The following is a 14,093-nucleotide window of genomic DNA, read 5'->3' on the forward strand; positions in this document are numbered from 1 at the left end:
TTAGTATCTCTACTCTGCTTTTCCCATAGACCTCTACAAGAGCTACCAGGCAGCATTGTCAGATGAGGTACCATTTTTTCCAAAGTCTTTTGTCCAGTCCAATTAACTCAAGAACATTCTCAGGGATCCTCAAGACTGTGATAATTGGTGACTTTGTACTGGGAGGAGAATGTGAACATGTTGGCACTTGTAGAGGGCTTGTAAGGGGACACCTGGGCTCTCCAGATAAATATCAGACACGACAAGACAATGGACTGGGCAAGAAAAATGAAAATCATTTCATAAAATGTCTTCAAAACAAAAAAAAAATCATAAAAGATCTTGCAACCCCAAGCACAATATAAAGCAAATCTAGAAGAACTGCATGGCACAGAGCCAAGCAAATTTAAGGAACAAATCTAGCAAACAATGAAAAGTAACAGCTCTGACCAAAAACAACCATTAAATGTTAAATGCCGCTCTTGTAACTGACAACACCAACAACTTTAAAGGGCTGTTTTACTAGCATGCGTATGTGTGTGTGGGGAATAGTTAGCCTCTCAAAGGGTTGACTGTAAATTTAGACTTCTTTTTTTTTTCTTTTTCTTTTTTTTTCCCCTTTAAAACTTTGTGGTAATTGAAGGAGAAATCTAGAGCCTAACTAATTAGCATCAGTGAGGATGGCTCGCTTTGTGAAAGATCTGCGTGGGCATGAAGGGCTGTAGGCACCGAGTACTTGCTTCAGAGCAGCGTGGAGAGGTGAGAAAGGAGCAGTGTAGAGGGGTGATTTTTCCTTGTCCTGGACATCTTTTGTCTTTGTAGATGCCTTGTCTAGTCTAATTGTGCCCAGAGTGATAGGGCAGGCTCACCTGGAGACATCTTTCTACCACAACTGACAAAGGCAAAGAATCTTTCAGGGAACAGACACTCAGAAGAGGAGAGGCAGTGGGGGAATAGGAAGAGGAAGGGTTTTCTGGCATTCCTGTGCATTTTCAATAACATTTCCATTTTTTTCCTCATTTCCTTTGCTTGTAATTCACTCTCCAGAAGTGTGATGGACCAGTGGCTGCACACAAAGCCACACAGTGGCTTTTGGTGGCATCTCAGTGTTTATCTCAAGCATTATCTGGTGTCCGGGTCTCTGGCATTTAATCATCTAAGTGTCTCTACTGCATACCTATTCCTCATTTCTTTCCTCTTTGAAGAAGAGCTGTGCTTTGGTCCTCTGCCTCTGCACAAAGGAGCCTAAAGAAAGGACTCGAGGTACAGAAGAAGCTGAGATAACTCCCAGAAGCTGAAGGTCTGCTCTTCCCCTGCCCAGCACAGGTCAGCAGCGTGCACCAAACCCATCCCCAGCCACCTGCCTTGCTGCCACCAAGTGAGAACAGGCCTGAATGCTTTTGTCCATGTGAGAGAACAACAGAGCCAAAAGACTTATTCATGGTGTACGAACAAGGACTCAAGCTACTCCTTTTTAGTTGCTTTTCCACTCTTCTCTTATCCTCTTGTCCATCCTCTAAGTACCCCGAAACCTCAGCCACCCCGGTGAACTCAGTGGTGTATTTGTACAGATTCACCCTTTCCCAACCCCCAGCAATTTTTGGGAACAACTCCTAAAATCTGTTGTATTCTTCCACGCTAGCCAGGCTATTCTCTAATCATATTTAGTGCCGCAAGATTAACCTGTTATTAAAAATATAATTGTTCTTCAATTTGCACTTCTTTTTGAAATGGAGGTTGAGCAGAGCTCCAAAGCCCTGACTGGAACTTTGCTGCAAAGCCTCTGGCAACAAAAAAGCTTATTATTTGCAAAAGAGAGGATCCTAATTGGAAAATATGATGGAGAGAAAATAGTGAATCCCCAGTAATCTCCTTCCAAAATGATAATGCACGTGGTATAATGAATATTAATGTATCATATTTATGAAATGGGGACACTGGAAAGTGCAAGATAAGATTTCCTTCTCTGTGCCTTTTACTTGGCAAATAACACTCCTCAGAGTCACGCCAGCCTGCACACCTGTCTGACAGAGACAACCGAGCTGCTGCTAAATAAAAATGTACCCACAAATTCCTGAATCTATGGTCCTATAGTAGCCACAACCCTATCTCTGGCATTCCCTACCTACAAGCCCATTTGCTCATTGCTCATTTCATGCAAACATGGTACTCCTCACACAGCCTTGCTAATCCCTATGAACATGGAACAACTCTGCTGAAAACATGCAGTTGTTCTGGTTTCCACCGTCACTAAACAGTGGGTGTCAGCCTGAGTGATCTTGGAGGAAGGGAGATGTTTCACCTCTATCAACATTAAATTTCAACATCATTCAACTGGGCTTTAAAGTCAGATTTTTCAGCCCTTCCTGGCCAGTGGTCACTCAATTCCTCTTAAAACACTGAAATGACCTGTATGAGTGAGTAGGTAACAAGCCAAAAAAGTCAAGAGCTCATAATCTGTTTAGACATCAAGTGCTAAGTAGTACCAGAGTTCCTCCCGAAGTCCCTGGTGGAGGTGCTGTAACCCAGAGATCCTTCGTATTGGTTAAATTCTTGCTTCCAGCACTGTAACCATAGCACATAAAATTTTCTAGGACAATTGGCTCTCCCTGAAGTATAGTCATTACCTGTTCTGGCAGGCTTCTTTGTAATTTAACTTTGTAGACTTCAAAAATAATTCCCAGAGAATTGAGGTTTATTGGGGAGAAATATCCTTTTATTTACTTGCTCATTCCCACACTAATATCTTCCTGCTATCTGCTTCCTTTGGAATTAAGTGGTTAACATAGTTACTGTGTAGAAATGTAGATTTCCCCTGGCACTCCTTGGAGTGAAGAAAGGATAATTTCAGACATTTTCCTCTTTAGGTAATGCATCTGCCAGAGCTATCTCAATATTTCTATAGGACAAATGAGACTGACAGCCTGGGAGAGCAGCAAAGGAAGAGCCATGCCAGTGATAAAAGGCCTGACTGGGACTCAAGGGATCTGCACTCAGTTCTGGCCATAAACTCGGTATGCGACCTTAAGGAAACCATTTAATTCACCCCTTCTTTAGTTCTGTACCTGTCAAGAATCTGACTTTCCTTCTACTCTTTTTCTACCACGTTGGTATATGTTACAAGCTCTTGGGTATAGTCTCTGTCTCATCCTGTCATGTTATTTAGCAGAAGGGAACACCAGTCTTTGCAGGGGCCTTTAGAAGCTAGAGTAGAGATAACAATAGCAACAACGACAAAGAGAAATAACATCCTCAGGACTACAAAGGTGATTCCCTGTGTTCTGATTTCAGACCACGTAATCCCCACAGAGAATCAAAGTGTTGTAATCATCACACAGTCCCACTAGGATTACAGAGAAATGATTCACCTGCAAAATACTTCCCCAATTTCCATTTCTAAGATGACAATTTGAAAGTAAAGGGGTAGCTTTGGGGCTGTCCTGGATCTTTGTGAGGGCTGAACATGGAGTGTGACAGCAAGGCATGTGTTCTGGCTCTAACTCTTGGCCCTGCTACTTTGGATAAAGTAAGGTCTCAGCAACCTGCAGCTCATTAACAAGACCAGGTTTGATTTCATCCATGACAGAGTGCCATACACACAACACGGTGACATTTGTCCCATAGGGACAATGAGACATCCCATTGCAATAGTTTTGGGATGTGTGTCCTTCATTTCACCTCCAGTGAATGCTAGGATTTGCATCCACATACATTATTTCAGAAAGCATCTAGCACTGTGAGAATACTCCTCCCCCACGGCTACCCAAAACTTCAGCCACTGCCATTCAGGACAATCTCTCTATATGGAATAATTATTTTAATCAGGAGATGTGTTAGAAATAGGATATGTGCAGCTGTTGTGTGGTTCCCTGCACATCCTGGAATGGCTGCCTGAAAAAGTGGATTAAAACTGTGTAGAAGGGTAGTTGCCATGGAAACTGCATCATTGGAAGCTTCATTTCAATCTTTTCTTCTTTCTGATAATTTTCTACCCATTTTACTACTCTGGACTTGTACCATTCCATCATGGTCCACCTGTGCCCCCATCAAACTATCAGTGATGCTGCAAGCCAGGAAGCAGGAAGCAGACCTAGTGGGATAAAATTTGGGAAAGCAGCGCTGGGGTTGCAATGTTTTGTGGGGGTCACGAGGGGAGCTGACTTCACCCTTGTCTGAGACCAAGCAGAAGACCTCAAGGTGTGGGAAGGACAGACTCCTTCTGGGCTAGCACTGGCAAAGCCAAGCCAGCCCCTGCTGTGAGGGCATTGCTCCTGTGGTGCTGGGTACCATTGCAGACGTGTCCCTCTAGGAGATCAGTGCCCTCTGCCCTGGCACCACCGGACACTCGAACAGATTCTCATGGGTTCATGGTGCTCTGGGAGTGGGAGGGAAACAGTGTTTTTCTAGCAGCTAGGTGCCATTTTTAAATAAGAGGAGTGTATAAGAGAGAGGTCATCTTTAGGGCACCAGCCTCAAGCAGAGCAGGCGCTACCAGCCAACATTTTCCATGAAAACTTGTTTGTGCTAAGGACTAACTGAGATTAAGTGCCTTGGCATATCTCTGTGACAATGAAATAAACCTGAATTAAGGTTGAATTAAGGTTTCTGAGATGAAACTCAGCGCAATGCAATTCCAAGTGCCTAGGACTGGTGTGGGATATGAAGTGTATTTTCTGCATCTGCAAAGGGAATGAGGAGGGGGTGGCTGGACAGAGCAAATTCACCCGACTTGCAAGTGAAGGAAGACATGGAAGTTAACTTGCCCTGCGTATGAAGGAAGGTGCTAGCTGCTCTCTGGCAATTGCAAGGTCATACTTTGAAGTCCCGACTGAAAGAACCTTTCAATGTTTCTCAAAACCTTGCCAAGTTCACAGGCAGTAATCCTGTTTCAGCCATGAAGAGATGGATAATTGTAGCACAGAAAATCTTCCCAGAGGACTTGCAGACAGTTTGTGGTGCAATGTAGCAAACCAAAGAGAGAACCTAAAACTTCACTTACTTGTCTCCTTGTCTGGTCTGCAGGGCCGATTCCTCCAGACTCTCCAGTCTGTACGAACTTGTTCCCAGGTTTGTCTGGCCATCCTGGTTTTCTCTTTTCAGAGCTGCCACTTCAGGGCTGTTACACTGTTATGTCAGGTAGTGGAGGTAGCTTTCCAGACTTCATTTGCTTAATATTCATGATGGAAGCCGAGGTAGACTCTGTTGAAAATAAAGAAATTAAAGGGCAGGAGTGAGAACCAACCACTTTCACAACTGTAGTGCAATCAGTTTTTCACTCTATTTTTATGATCCCTACTATTTGTGGTAGTTCTGCTACTTCATTAACATCATGTATTTTAGCATTATCTGCACGGCCTGACAGGTCAGCTGGCGTTTCTGGGATTATTCATTGAGGGTTGGAAGCCTGAAGGTTCATTCTGCATGTGCTGAAGCACAGGATTTGTAGCAACCCTTAAGCCTTAGTATTCACCACAGAGATTTGGCTGATGGATTTGATTGCTCAAGGGGGCAGATTCCAAATGCTACAAGATAAATCATGGCATTAGCTAATTTCTTTATTTCTTTCCTCATTTCAGGAGGACTTGGGGTTGGGAGGAGTTCATTTTAGTCTAGCACTCCTGAAAATGGACATCCTCTTGCTGGCTTAAGCAGAACATAGACCTTCACAATTTAAGTTCTCAATTCTGTGCCCAGCACAGTACCCATCCTAACGCTGGTTATTCATGGTTATGCCTTAAAGAAATATAAATTTGGTTTTACTATGAGCTTTTCACAAGCTCCAAAAACAGATGTAGCATTTAGAAAAGCAACTTAAGGAAAAGCACCTGAAAACAACCTAAATCAAGAAAGACACCTGCAGTTAAACCTTTGAAACTTCACAACCAGCTCCATTTGCACTGGGGACAAACGTATAACACTGCCTTGAGAGAGCAGCCTGCTTGACTCACCTCTATGAGGCTCTGTACAAACACAGACATTTGGTGCCTTCATTGGGATCCCACTTTGTGCCCTGGTGTTGCTTCCCCTGCTCTGATTTACTCATCCTCCTCAGAGTCTCTTAGCTCTCTTCTCCTGCATGGTGTGAATAAGATGGGCCTTACACACAGGAGAATGAGGTGATTTCTCTGGCCAGGGTTACATGGACAATCAGAGCTATAGACCCTCTCATGGCCTTAAAATCTCTGACTCTCCATTGCTTAGTCTGCGTAGCTAATGGTTCTGATACTGGTATGCTCATGATATTGTGTTATTGGTTCCATATATTATCTTAATTTTCAGTTTGTACTGAGAATGATTTCCCTTAACCACATGGCTGATTTTTATCTCCTTTTCGTGGTACAGTACTACACAGGTGAATGAAACTACCGCCAATAAGCCTGGTGCGACATTCAAGAATATATTTCGAAAAGCGATCATCAGCATTTTCCTTGCATATTATTTTTCCGTAATTAAGCAATACATGTGGCTTGAAAATCCTTAACAAATCTTAGCATGATTTATAGGGATCATTTGTTTCAACTTTTTTGCTAAATGGCAGTAGATTTGGAGCTTTTATTATAAATTGTTTTCATTTAGATTGTAACCATCCTCTAGGCTCTGGGTAAAGCACTTATTTGCTGCATGTCATTTTTTATTGTTTAGGTGTTGGACCTAAAACCAAAATAGAATGGAATAACAGTCCCAGTGGAGAGAAGCAAATGAGAAAGGTGAAGAGGAGAAAGGAAAGAGGAATAAATGAAGAATCAGGTTGGGTGACTGATCCTCCAAGGAGCTAGATGGAGAAATAATGGGTGAGAATGGAGGTTGGTGTAGCAGGGAGATGAGCTAGGAGACTTGGGTTGCATCAAGCCAGGCTGCTTCCCTGTATTTGTGTTTGTACCCTGAAACTGGGCTAGCTGCAGGAGAGGTCCACTAGCCTATGCAGCAAGATCACAGGAGGCATTTGCACCCGTGTTTGTCTGATGTGTAGCAGAAGGACATGGCTCAAGACTGATGAATATAATTTGAAGTGGAGCTGAGAGAATGAATTCTCTTCAGCTTAACTCAGGTTTCTAGTTTTGCTTTCCCCAAATGTTCAAAGATCTCCAGTGCATCCAAACGATGTTCCCAAACCCCTAGAGCTTAATGAGCTTTTGTTTGGGTCATTATTCAGTTAAAAAAAGAGAACAAACCAACTTTCCAGAAGGTGCATTGTTTGTTATTAGCACTTTTCTACCCATTGCTCTCATTTTTAGAGAAAAAACCAGAACCACGTGGCTTGAGAGACATATTAAACAAACTGAAAAGTGAACAATCGGGACTAACGAACCTGAAAATGCTCAGTCCAAATTATTCAGTAAATATAGCGCTTAAGAGTAATGAAGCTACTCGCGCAGCACTGGGACTGGTTTCAGAGCTATTTGCCAACCAGACAGAGTTCTGAACTCGCACCAAGCACTGGGCCTGATTCATCACCCCGCTTCCTATCCCCATGTGATGCCGGTGGCTGTGTTGCAGAGTAATGAATCGAGGTCATTACTCAAGACATGCGGTCCCCTGCTCGCACTCAACCTGTCCCTTCCTGTTTGTGGAGGTCTGGCAGAACTAAGTGGGATGTTACGCAAAAGTTAACAGTTTTGGTTAGACGTCAGCAGGTGTGGAAAGAGCATGGTGGGACTTGAGTATAAAAGCCAGCACCACCACCCAGCAGCAACCAGTGTTTTGCCCTGACTTATGGCAATTTTTCTGCCATCTTCTGGCCTTGACCGTATTTTTTCTCCCATTATTTCCCATCCTGGAGCCCTGGTTTTATCTGAGAAGCAGAACCATTACCATGAAGATGGCTTGGCCTTGCAGGGTTGTCTCTGCAGTGCTCCTTGCAGTGCTCCTCAGAGACATCTTGCAAAAGGACATCTCCAGTTAGAGGGCCTTTGGCCTTTGACTGACAGAAAAAACTCCAGAGCATTAGACCACCAGAAATAACAGGCCACCTTCACAACTTCAGATAAACTATGCAATAAAAAACAGAATCTAATTCTGAACTGCAGGTCTCTATGCTTATTTAATATTGGAAACTTCAAATTCAGCACCAATTGAGATGATTATATTCCATGAGTTCTGTTTAACTGTTCTCAATCCTAACAACAGTAGCTGATAATAGAGACAGTCATTTGCTTGTGTTGGTGGCAGTGCCTGCAGTGGCAGGAAGGCTCAATGGCAGCCATGAAGAGCCCGTACTCCTGCAGGCTCCCAGTTCACCTATGTGAAAGTCTGCAGCCGACCAGATGAACTCTGCGTGGCTGAGAACAGTGGGGGACAGATAAGTAAGGCAGAGCTCAACCACAAGGAGATTTCAACCCCGAAGTGTTACCCTCCCCTGGACAGGGAGTGGCTGGAGCCCTGCTTTTTCATGACTCAGTAACCTCCTCGCCAGATTCCTGCACATCACATCCACAGCCCTGGAGCAGGGATGTGGAAGGATTTATAAACACGTAGGCTGGACTTCTATTTCCTGATAATCTAGTTTAGTGTGACAAATAGCCCCATGAACAGGACACCCGCTGGCTCTCACCGTGCACGTCACTTGGACAGCCTCGGCTTTCCAGTGCCTGAGGTGCTGGCTTCCTTCCCAGTGCTCCCCTCTATCTGCAGCCCTCCAGTGAGTTTTCATCACTTCAGCCTCTTCCGAGGCAGTGCCCCGATGTACTTATCACGTGGTGTTCTCAGCATAGCCACGACCCTCAGCAATGTGCTTGATTGCTGAGCACAAGTTAGGAAGTCGGACAGTACCTTGATTTTTTTTTACCACCCCTCAGCTTCCTCTTCCTCCTGTTCTCTTCCTCCCTCTGCTGTTCCACCCACAGAAGCTTGGGATGAAGCTCTAGGCTGCTCTCCACTCACTTCTCTAGCTCTGCTCCTAACTCGCTGTGTAATAACCAACAATCCAACCAGCTTCTCTGTCAGCCAGTTTACCCTTCTGTGAAATGGGGACGTTATTTGCTAATTCTGGTATAACTCTAGGGAGGCTGTCTGAAGTTTTTAAATCACACCTTGGAAGGGATTTTCAATACTACTTGCAGCAGATGCTTGCCTTTATCCACTCCAGATAAGGTGGCCTGAATTGATCTCGTGATTTCAGGAGTATCTTCAAAGGGGCCTCAACTCAACTCAGAGTGCAAAACATTATTACAGCAGGGAGAACTTACTGAGCTGTTATTTTTTTTTTTTTTTCTGACCAGCAGCAGAAGGATGTGCTGAGGTGGGCAGATAGGTGCATTTTTCAAGGTGCAGAATTTATCATCTTGCTTGAGCACTGTGAGTAGAACCTGGTAGTCGTTTGCACCTGCAGGAAAGGTGTGCACAGGTGACATTGATACATATATGTATCAATAAATATTCATCTCCATTAATACATGTAACACACCCTGATACATCATATCCAAGAGCAAATGCTGTTGTGTCTCACACTCATATTTCCATATGAGGCAGACTTTTACCTAATCACTTTCTGATTATGCCTGAAAACTCATCTATTGCATTCTCTGAATCACTGCAGTCCAGTTCTTATACAGAAATCATTAGCCTATGGAAATGGTCTCTTTTTTACCAGCAGACGAAGCCATATGCTCATCCAGAGGCAATTACTCTTCTAATACAAGTTCTATAATAACCTTAAACAGTACAGAATGGCATAATTGTTTGCTTTAATAAATACTCTGAAGTACTTTAGCTGCACTGTAAAATGGCTTCACAAAATCCTGTTTCTGTTCCTTCATCTTCTAGTCTCTTTGCAATGACCCCCATTCTTCTGGCCAATCTTTTTTTTTTTTTCTTGGAATTTTGCTGTGACATCCAAATGCAGACGTTTTGAATCACAGATGTGAGGAATTAAGAATTCTTTTCTCTTTCTCTTTTAAATGATTTTTCATCGTATGTTGGAGCCAAGTATCTATCAGGGTAAAATCAATAGCAGCTCCCAGAACTAAAAGAAAATGCCCCAGACTTAATACACTTCATGCACAGCCACCGCAGCTGTATATCTAAAAGAAAGCTAATAGAGTGACTCATTCTATGAGTTACCAATGTTTGAAATAAACCTGTTGCTAAAACGGTTAGGAACAATGTAATTCTGAACATTACAACCAAAGCAGGACGCCCGCTTCTTTGCCTTTACAGATACATCAGAGCATTAACTCTCTCTCTACTCTCAGTTCCTTAAATCTGAAACCTGTGCTTGTCAAAAAAGATATAAACAAAAAATCTTCTTCCCTCACTCCTGTGGGAATGCATGTGGAAAGTGGCATGCTGAGTAAGAAGGACAGATAGCAACTGAAGAGACATATCCCTTTGTTGGGACTTCAGCGTCCCATTCCCTGCTCATGTGAAGCTGGAAGCAAAGGTCAGTGACCCTCTGGTCTTTTCTAATTTATTTACATATTTCAGGTGGATCCAAGGATCCATTTCCATCTCCTCTCCACTGTGTATTGTGAAGCAGCTAGTGAGTTGGGAAGGACCCTCTGGCTGACAAGTGCTATTATTTAAATTTATGAAATTATCCACGTGAGCACCAAACTTCTTTGGGGACCGTCTGGGCAATATGCACAGCACCCACGTTGCACATAAATGCAACCTTTGCTCTTTGGGACTGTCTAGGTCAGGCACCCATGGCTCACAAGCACTTTGTTCCCAGTCCCTCTATGAGGAGTAGGGCACAGCAGGACTACAAGCTGCATATCAGCCAGGGAGCAACAGAGGAAGTGGCAGAAAGACATTTCTTCTCTCTCTCCCAGGTCCTGAGATGTGATCCATCCAGAATTTGTAACACTCCCCGTGTCCAAGAGGAAACTGCAACCAAAAACCACCCAGAGACATAAATATCGTGGCTGCAGCACATTTAACTAGTATGTAGATGGACAAAACAGCAACAGCATTACATATAATGTAGGGACATTAAAGAAAATATACTACTTGCTGGAAAGTATAGTGCTGCTCTCCATCTGCCTTATCACTGGATTCCAATGGTTGGGTGCCCACAGACCTTTTGCATTAAATTTTACATTGATTTTTATGACCAGTTATTACATGTAATGTCTGAGCACTCCAACTGTTCTGTCTCCTCCCTGGTGTGGTATGAAATAAAGTTCATGGCAGTGGTATAATGGATGGCTCGGACCAACTCCAAAAGTGGGGGTTTATCAGGTAATTATCCAAGGGGAGTCAGAAAATGTGCTCTTTTATGTCAACATATAAAAAATGCATTAAGTTTGGAAAGAGCCAAACCATGTCATACCATGGGTTTCCCAGTGCTTATTACTTCAGCCCCATTTCTCTTTCCTCCTTCTCGCTTGCAGAGCAGCATTTCTAGCCCTCTACTTTGCTAAGAGGAGGCCAATTCCAGCGTCCCATCACTCACAGCCCAAGGAGAAAAGCAGTTGGACGCCTTGTTACACCCCTTTCCAGAGCACCTGTAGGTACTGGGCTGGATACTGGCAGATCTACCCTATCAAGATTTCAAAACTGTCGGGGCTAAGGCAGCTTTAGTACAGTCTTTGGTAAAGATGTGCTAATACTGCCTGCGCCCTGGGACCTTCCCCACAACAAAGGCAGTTCTTCATGCTGGCCTCAAGAGGAACTGCGCTTTCACCAGGAAGGCTTAGCAGAGGATGGATTTGCACAGCTCCATACCTGCACATTTGCACATTTCAGCATTTCTTTTCCTTAAAAAGACTGCCTCACTTTAAATAAATATAATAATAATAATGATAACAATAATAACAGCAATAATAATAATAACAACAACAACAATAATAATAATAATACAAGTGGTTGCAATGTGGTAGTTCAAGTTGGAAGGGGGAGCAGTGTCATTTAATTGTGCTGGAGGGAATTGTGCCTTTTCTATCTATCTCATTTATATCTATCTAAGAAGAGATGAGCCCATTGTCTCAAAATTGCTTTGAGATGGGACAGGTTGGAGCAGGCTGTGGATACATGAGCTATTAGAGTTATTAGTGATGGTGATGTTAGACAGTATCGCCTGTCGGTCTGCTTTACAGTTATAAATGCGTATCATTTAAAATACAATAAGGGGCCAGATGCTCAGCTGGTGTCTGACATCTATCCACCAGGTTGCCACTGCTGCAGATTTAGCACAAGCCGGTGTCTTTCCAGGGAAGACAAATATTAAAATTGTGTTTGTGGTGGTGGTTTTGAGATCCAATCTATGTCCATGATATTTGGATTAGTTGTTGGGTTGCATCTTGTTGGGGTGGTATTTGATGGTGTATACATTGTCCTGAGATTGCAAATTGGGAGTGGAAATGAGGGTACAAAATCATAAAACTGCAAGTCTTCCAAGAATGCTTCCTTATTCAAAGACAGAAAGTTGAGATGATTTTATTTCCAACATGCTGTGGAACAAGTAATCTATTTTTTGCCAGCCTGGACATCTTACTTCAGCAAATGCCAGTTTAACATGGGTTAAGCAAGATGAAGAGCTCTATGAATCATAGCTCATAGCCCTTAGTATCACGTCACCTACATGCTTGCATTATGCCTTTGGACCAGCTGCTGAGTATTATCTCTGGTTTCTAATCCTCTAATTTCAGAGTTCTTTTGTGCAGATTATTGCTGAAAACTTCATGTAATTAATATCAATTATTTAGATTTGCAGTTTAATCAGTGTCAGATATTTTTCAGCTCTGAAAGCAGCATTATTCCTGTTGCTATTATTATTAATTACTAGTCTCGGTCACCCAAATAGATGATAACAGATACAAATGTAGATTCAGTTAATACTAGGACTATGCATGACACAAGCTGATAAAAGCCAGGAAATTCATGGGAACCTCATTTTCATTCTCTTTACTCTGCCTGAATCTGTCCAGCCTGATAAATCTGGTCTCTCTGTACCTTCAATGTCCCTTTGTTGCCAGGTAGCTGGTGCATTCAATTTAGCTTACTGTTGAACCATTCTGAATAAACATGCATTTGAATACTACATTTACTCACATAAACGATGCCATGCTCCTCCTCCTACTACTCCAGATCATTCTCAAACCTGGAGTACAACACTCATATCCTTTTATTTTAAAACACTGTCAGCTGTGACTTCTGGACATAAAATGCAGGCATGTAATAGCAAATATGTGTCTGTGGTCATCATTTTAGCAAATACAGCAACATTTTTTCCAGTGGATTACAAAGCCAGGTGGATGCTAGCCCATGACCTAAGTGCTAAGGGAAAGATGTCACAGAAAAATGTGTGGTTTGCCCAGGAAGGTGCAAGCTTATGCTGGCAGATCTGGGATTGGCGTTGACATCTCATAACCCCAATCACAGGCTCAGTTCTCGGACTTAAATTGCCCCATGTTTTACCAGTTCTGGCCAGCTCTGCCCCCCTCTTGCAATGCCTGGTGTCAGATAGCCCAAGGGGCTGAAAAAATTAACCCTGGCAGATGTAACCAGGTATTTGAGATTGGGAAGATGGCAGAGGGAAATCTGGTTATCAAGACCACAGCACAGAGTGGGAAGGAGATGTGCCTTAGCCACTGCCAGCAGATTTCCAGGGTTTGAGCACTGCCCAGGCCACAGCTGGAGGCAAAATGAAAAAGTATTCCTTAAAGAGGACTAGAGGAGCTAGAAATACTTATATTGTGGTAAATATTTGGGCCAAAAAGTCATAGGTAGGTAGGGTAGTAGTTGCATATGGCATGGCTTAATGCAAGCCATTTAGGTGGCTGATGTATTGCTAGATGAGTTTGCCTTTTTCATATTTTCTTTTGTTTGTTTTTCTGCTATTTTCCAGATAATCCAGTCATTTACAAGTATCTGATGTGGTAGAAGCTCTTTGCTTTACTGATGTTAAGAAATTGTAGCGGTAATTTCATGGAAAAATTCTATAGCCCATATACTCTGCAGCAGAGACAGGAATGCAATCATTCGGTGAGGAAATCGTCCTGTACCAGAAACATAAAATTTTTCCCTATAACTCACCTACCCGTATTTAGCTAAGTTAAGAGCAGCAGAAGACAGTACAAAGTACATGGCATGTCACAGTGCTTATATTTCCAGTGGACTACCTTCAGATTGAGTGGGAAATTGTAATTGTGGCATGGCTTAATTTACAAACACTT

The 14,093-nt window shown here is 42.9% G+C and overlaps 1 protein-coding gene across 1 annotated transcript in view; it reads right to left on the bottom strand.

Moving 5' to 3' along the window:
• Positions 1–8,859, bottom strand: part of LOC308200775 (uncharacterized protein) — a 114,863-nt gene extending 106,004 nt beyond the window's left edge. Inside the window, exons 1-2 of the mRNA XM_080607088.1 lie at positions 8,531–8,859; positions 4,979–5,178 (exon numbers count right to left, since the gene is read on the bottom strand). Coding sequence (XP_080463214.1) covers positions 4,979–5,060 — 82 coding nt within the window. The 5' untranslated portion in view covers positions 5,061–5,178; positions 8,531–8,859. The remainder of the gene's footprint in view (positions 1–4,978; positions 5,179–8,530) is intronic.
• Positions 8,860–14,093: the final 5,234 nt, after the last annotated feature.

This window comes from Anser brachyrhynchus (genome assembly GCF_964034855.1).
Source record: "Anser brachyrhynchus genome assembly, chromosome: 11".
Taxonomy (NCBI): Eukaryota; Metazoa; Chordata; class Aves; order Anseriformes; family Anatidae; genus Anser; species Anser brachyrhynchus.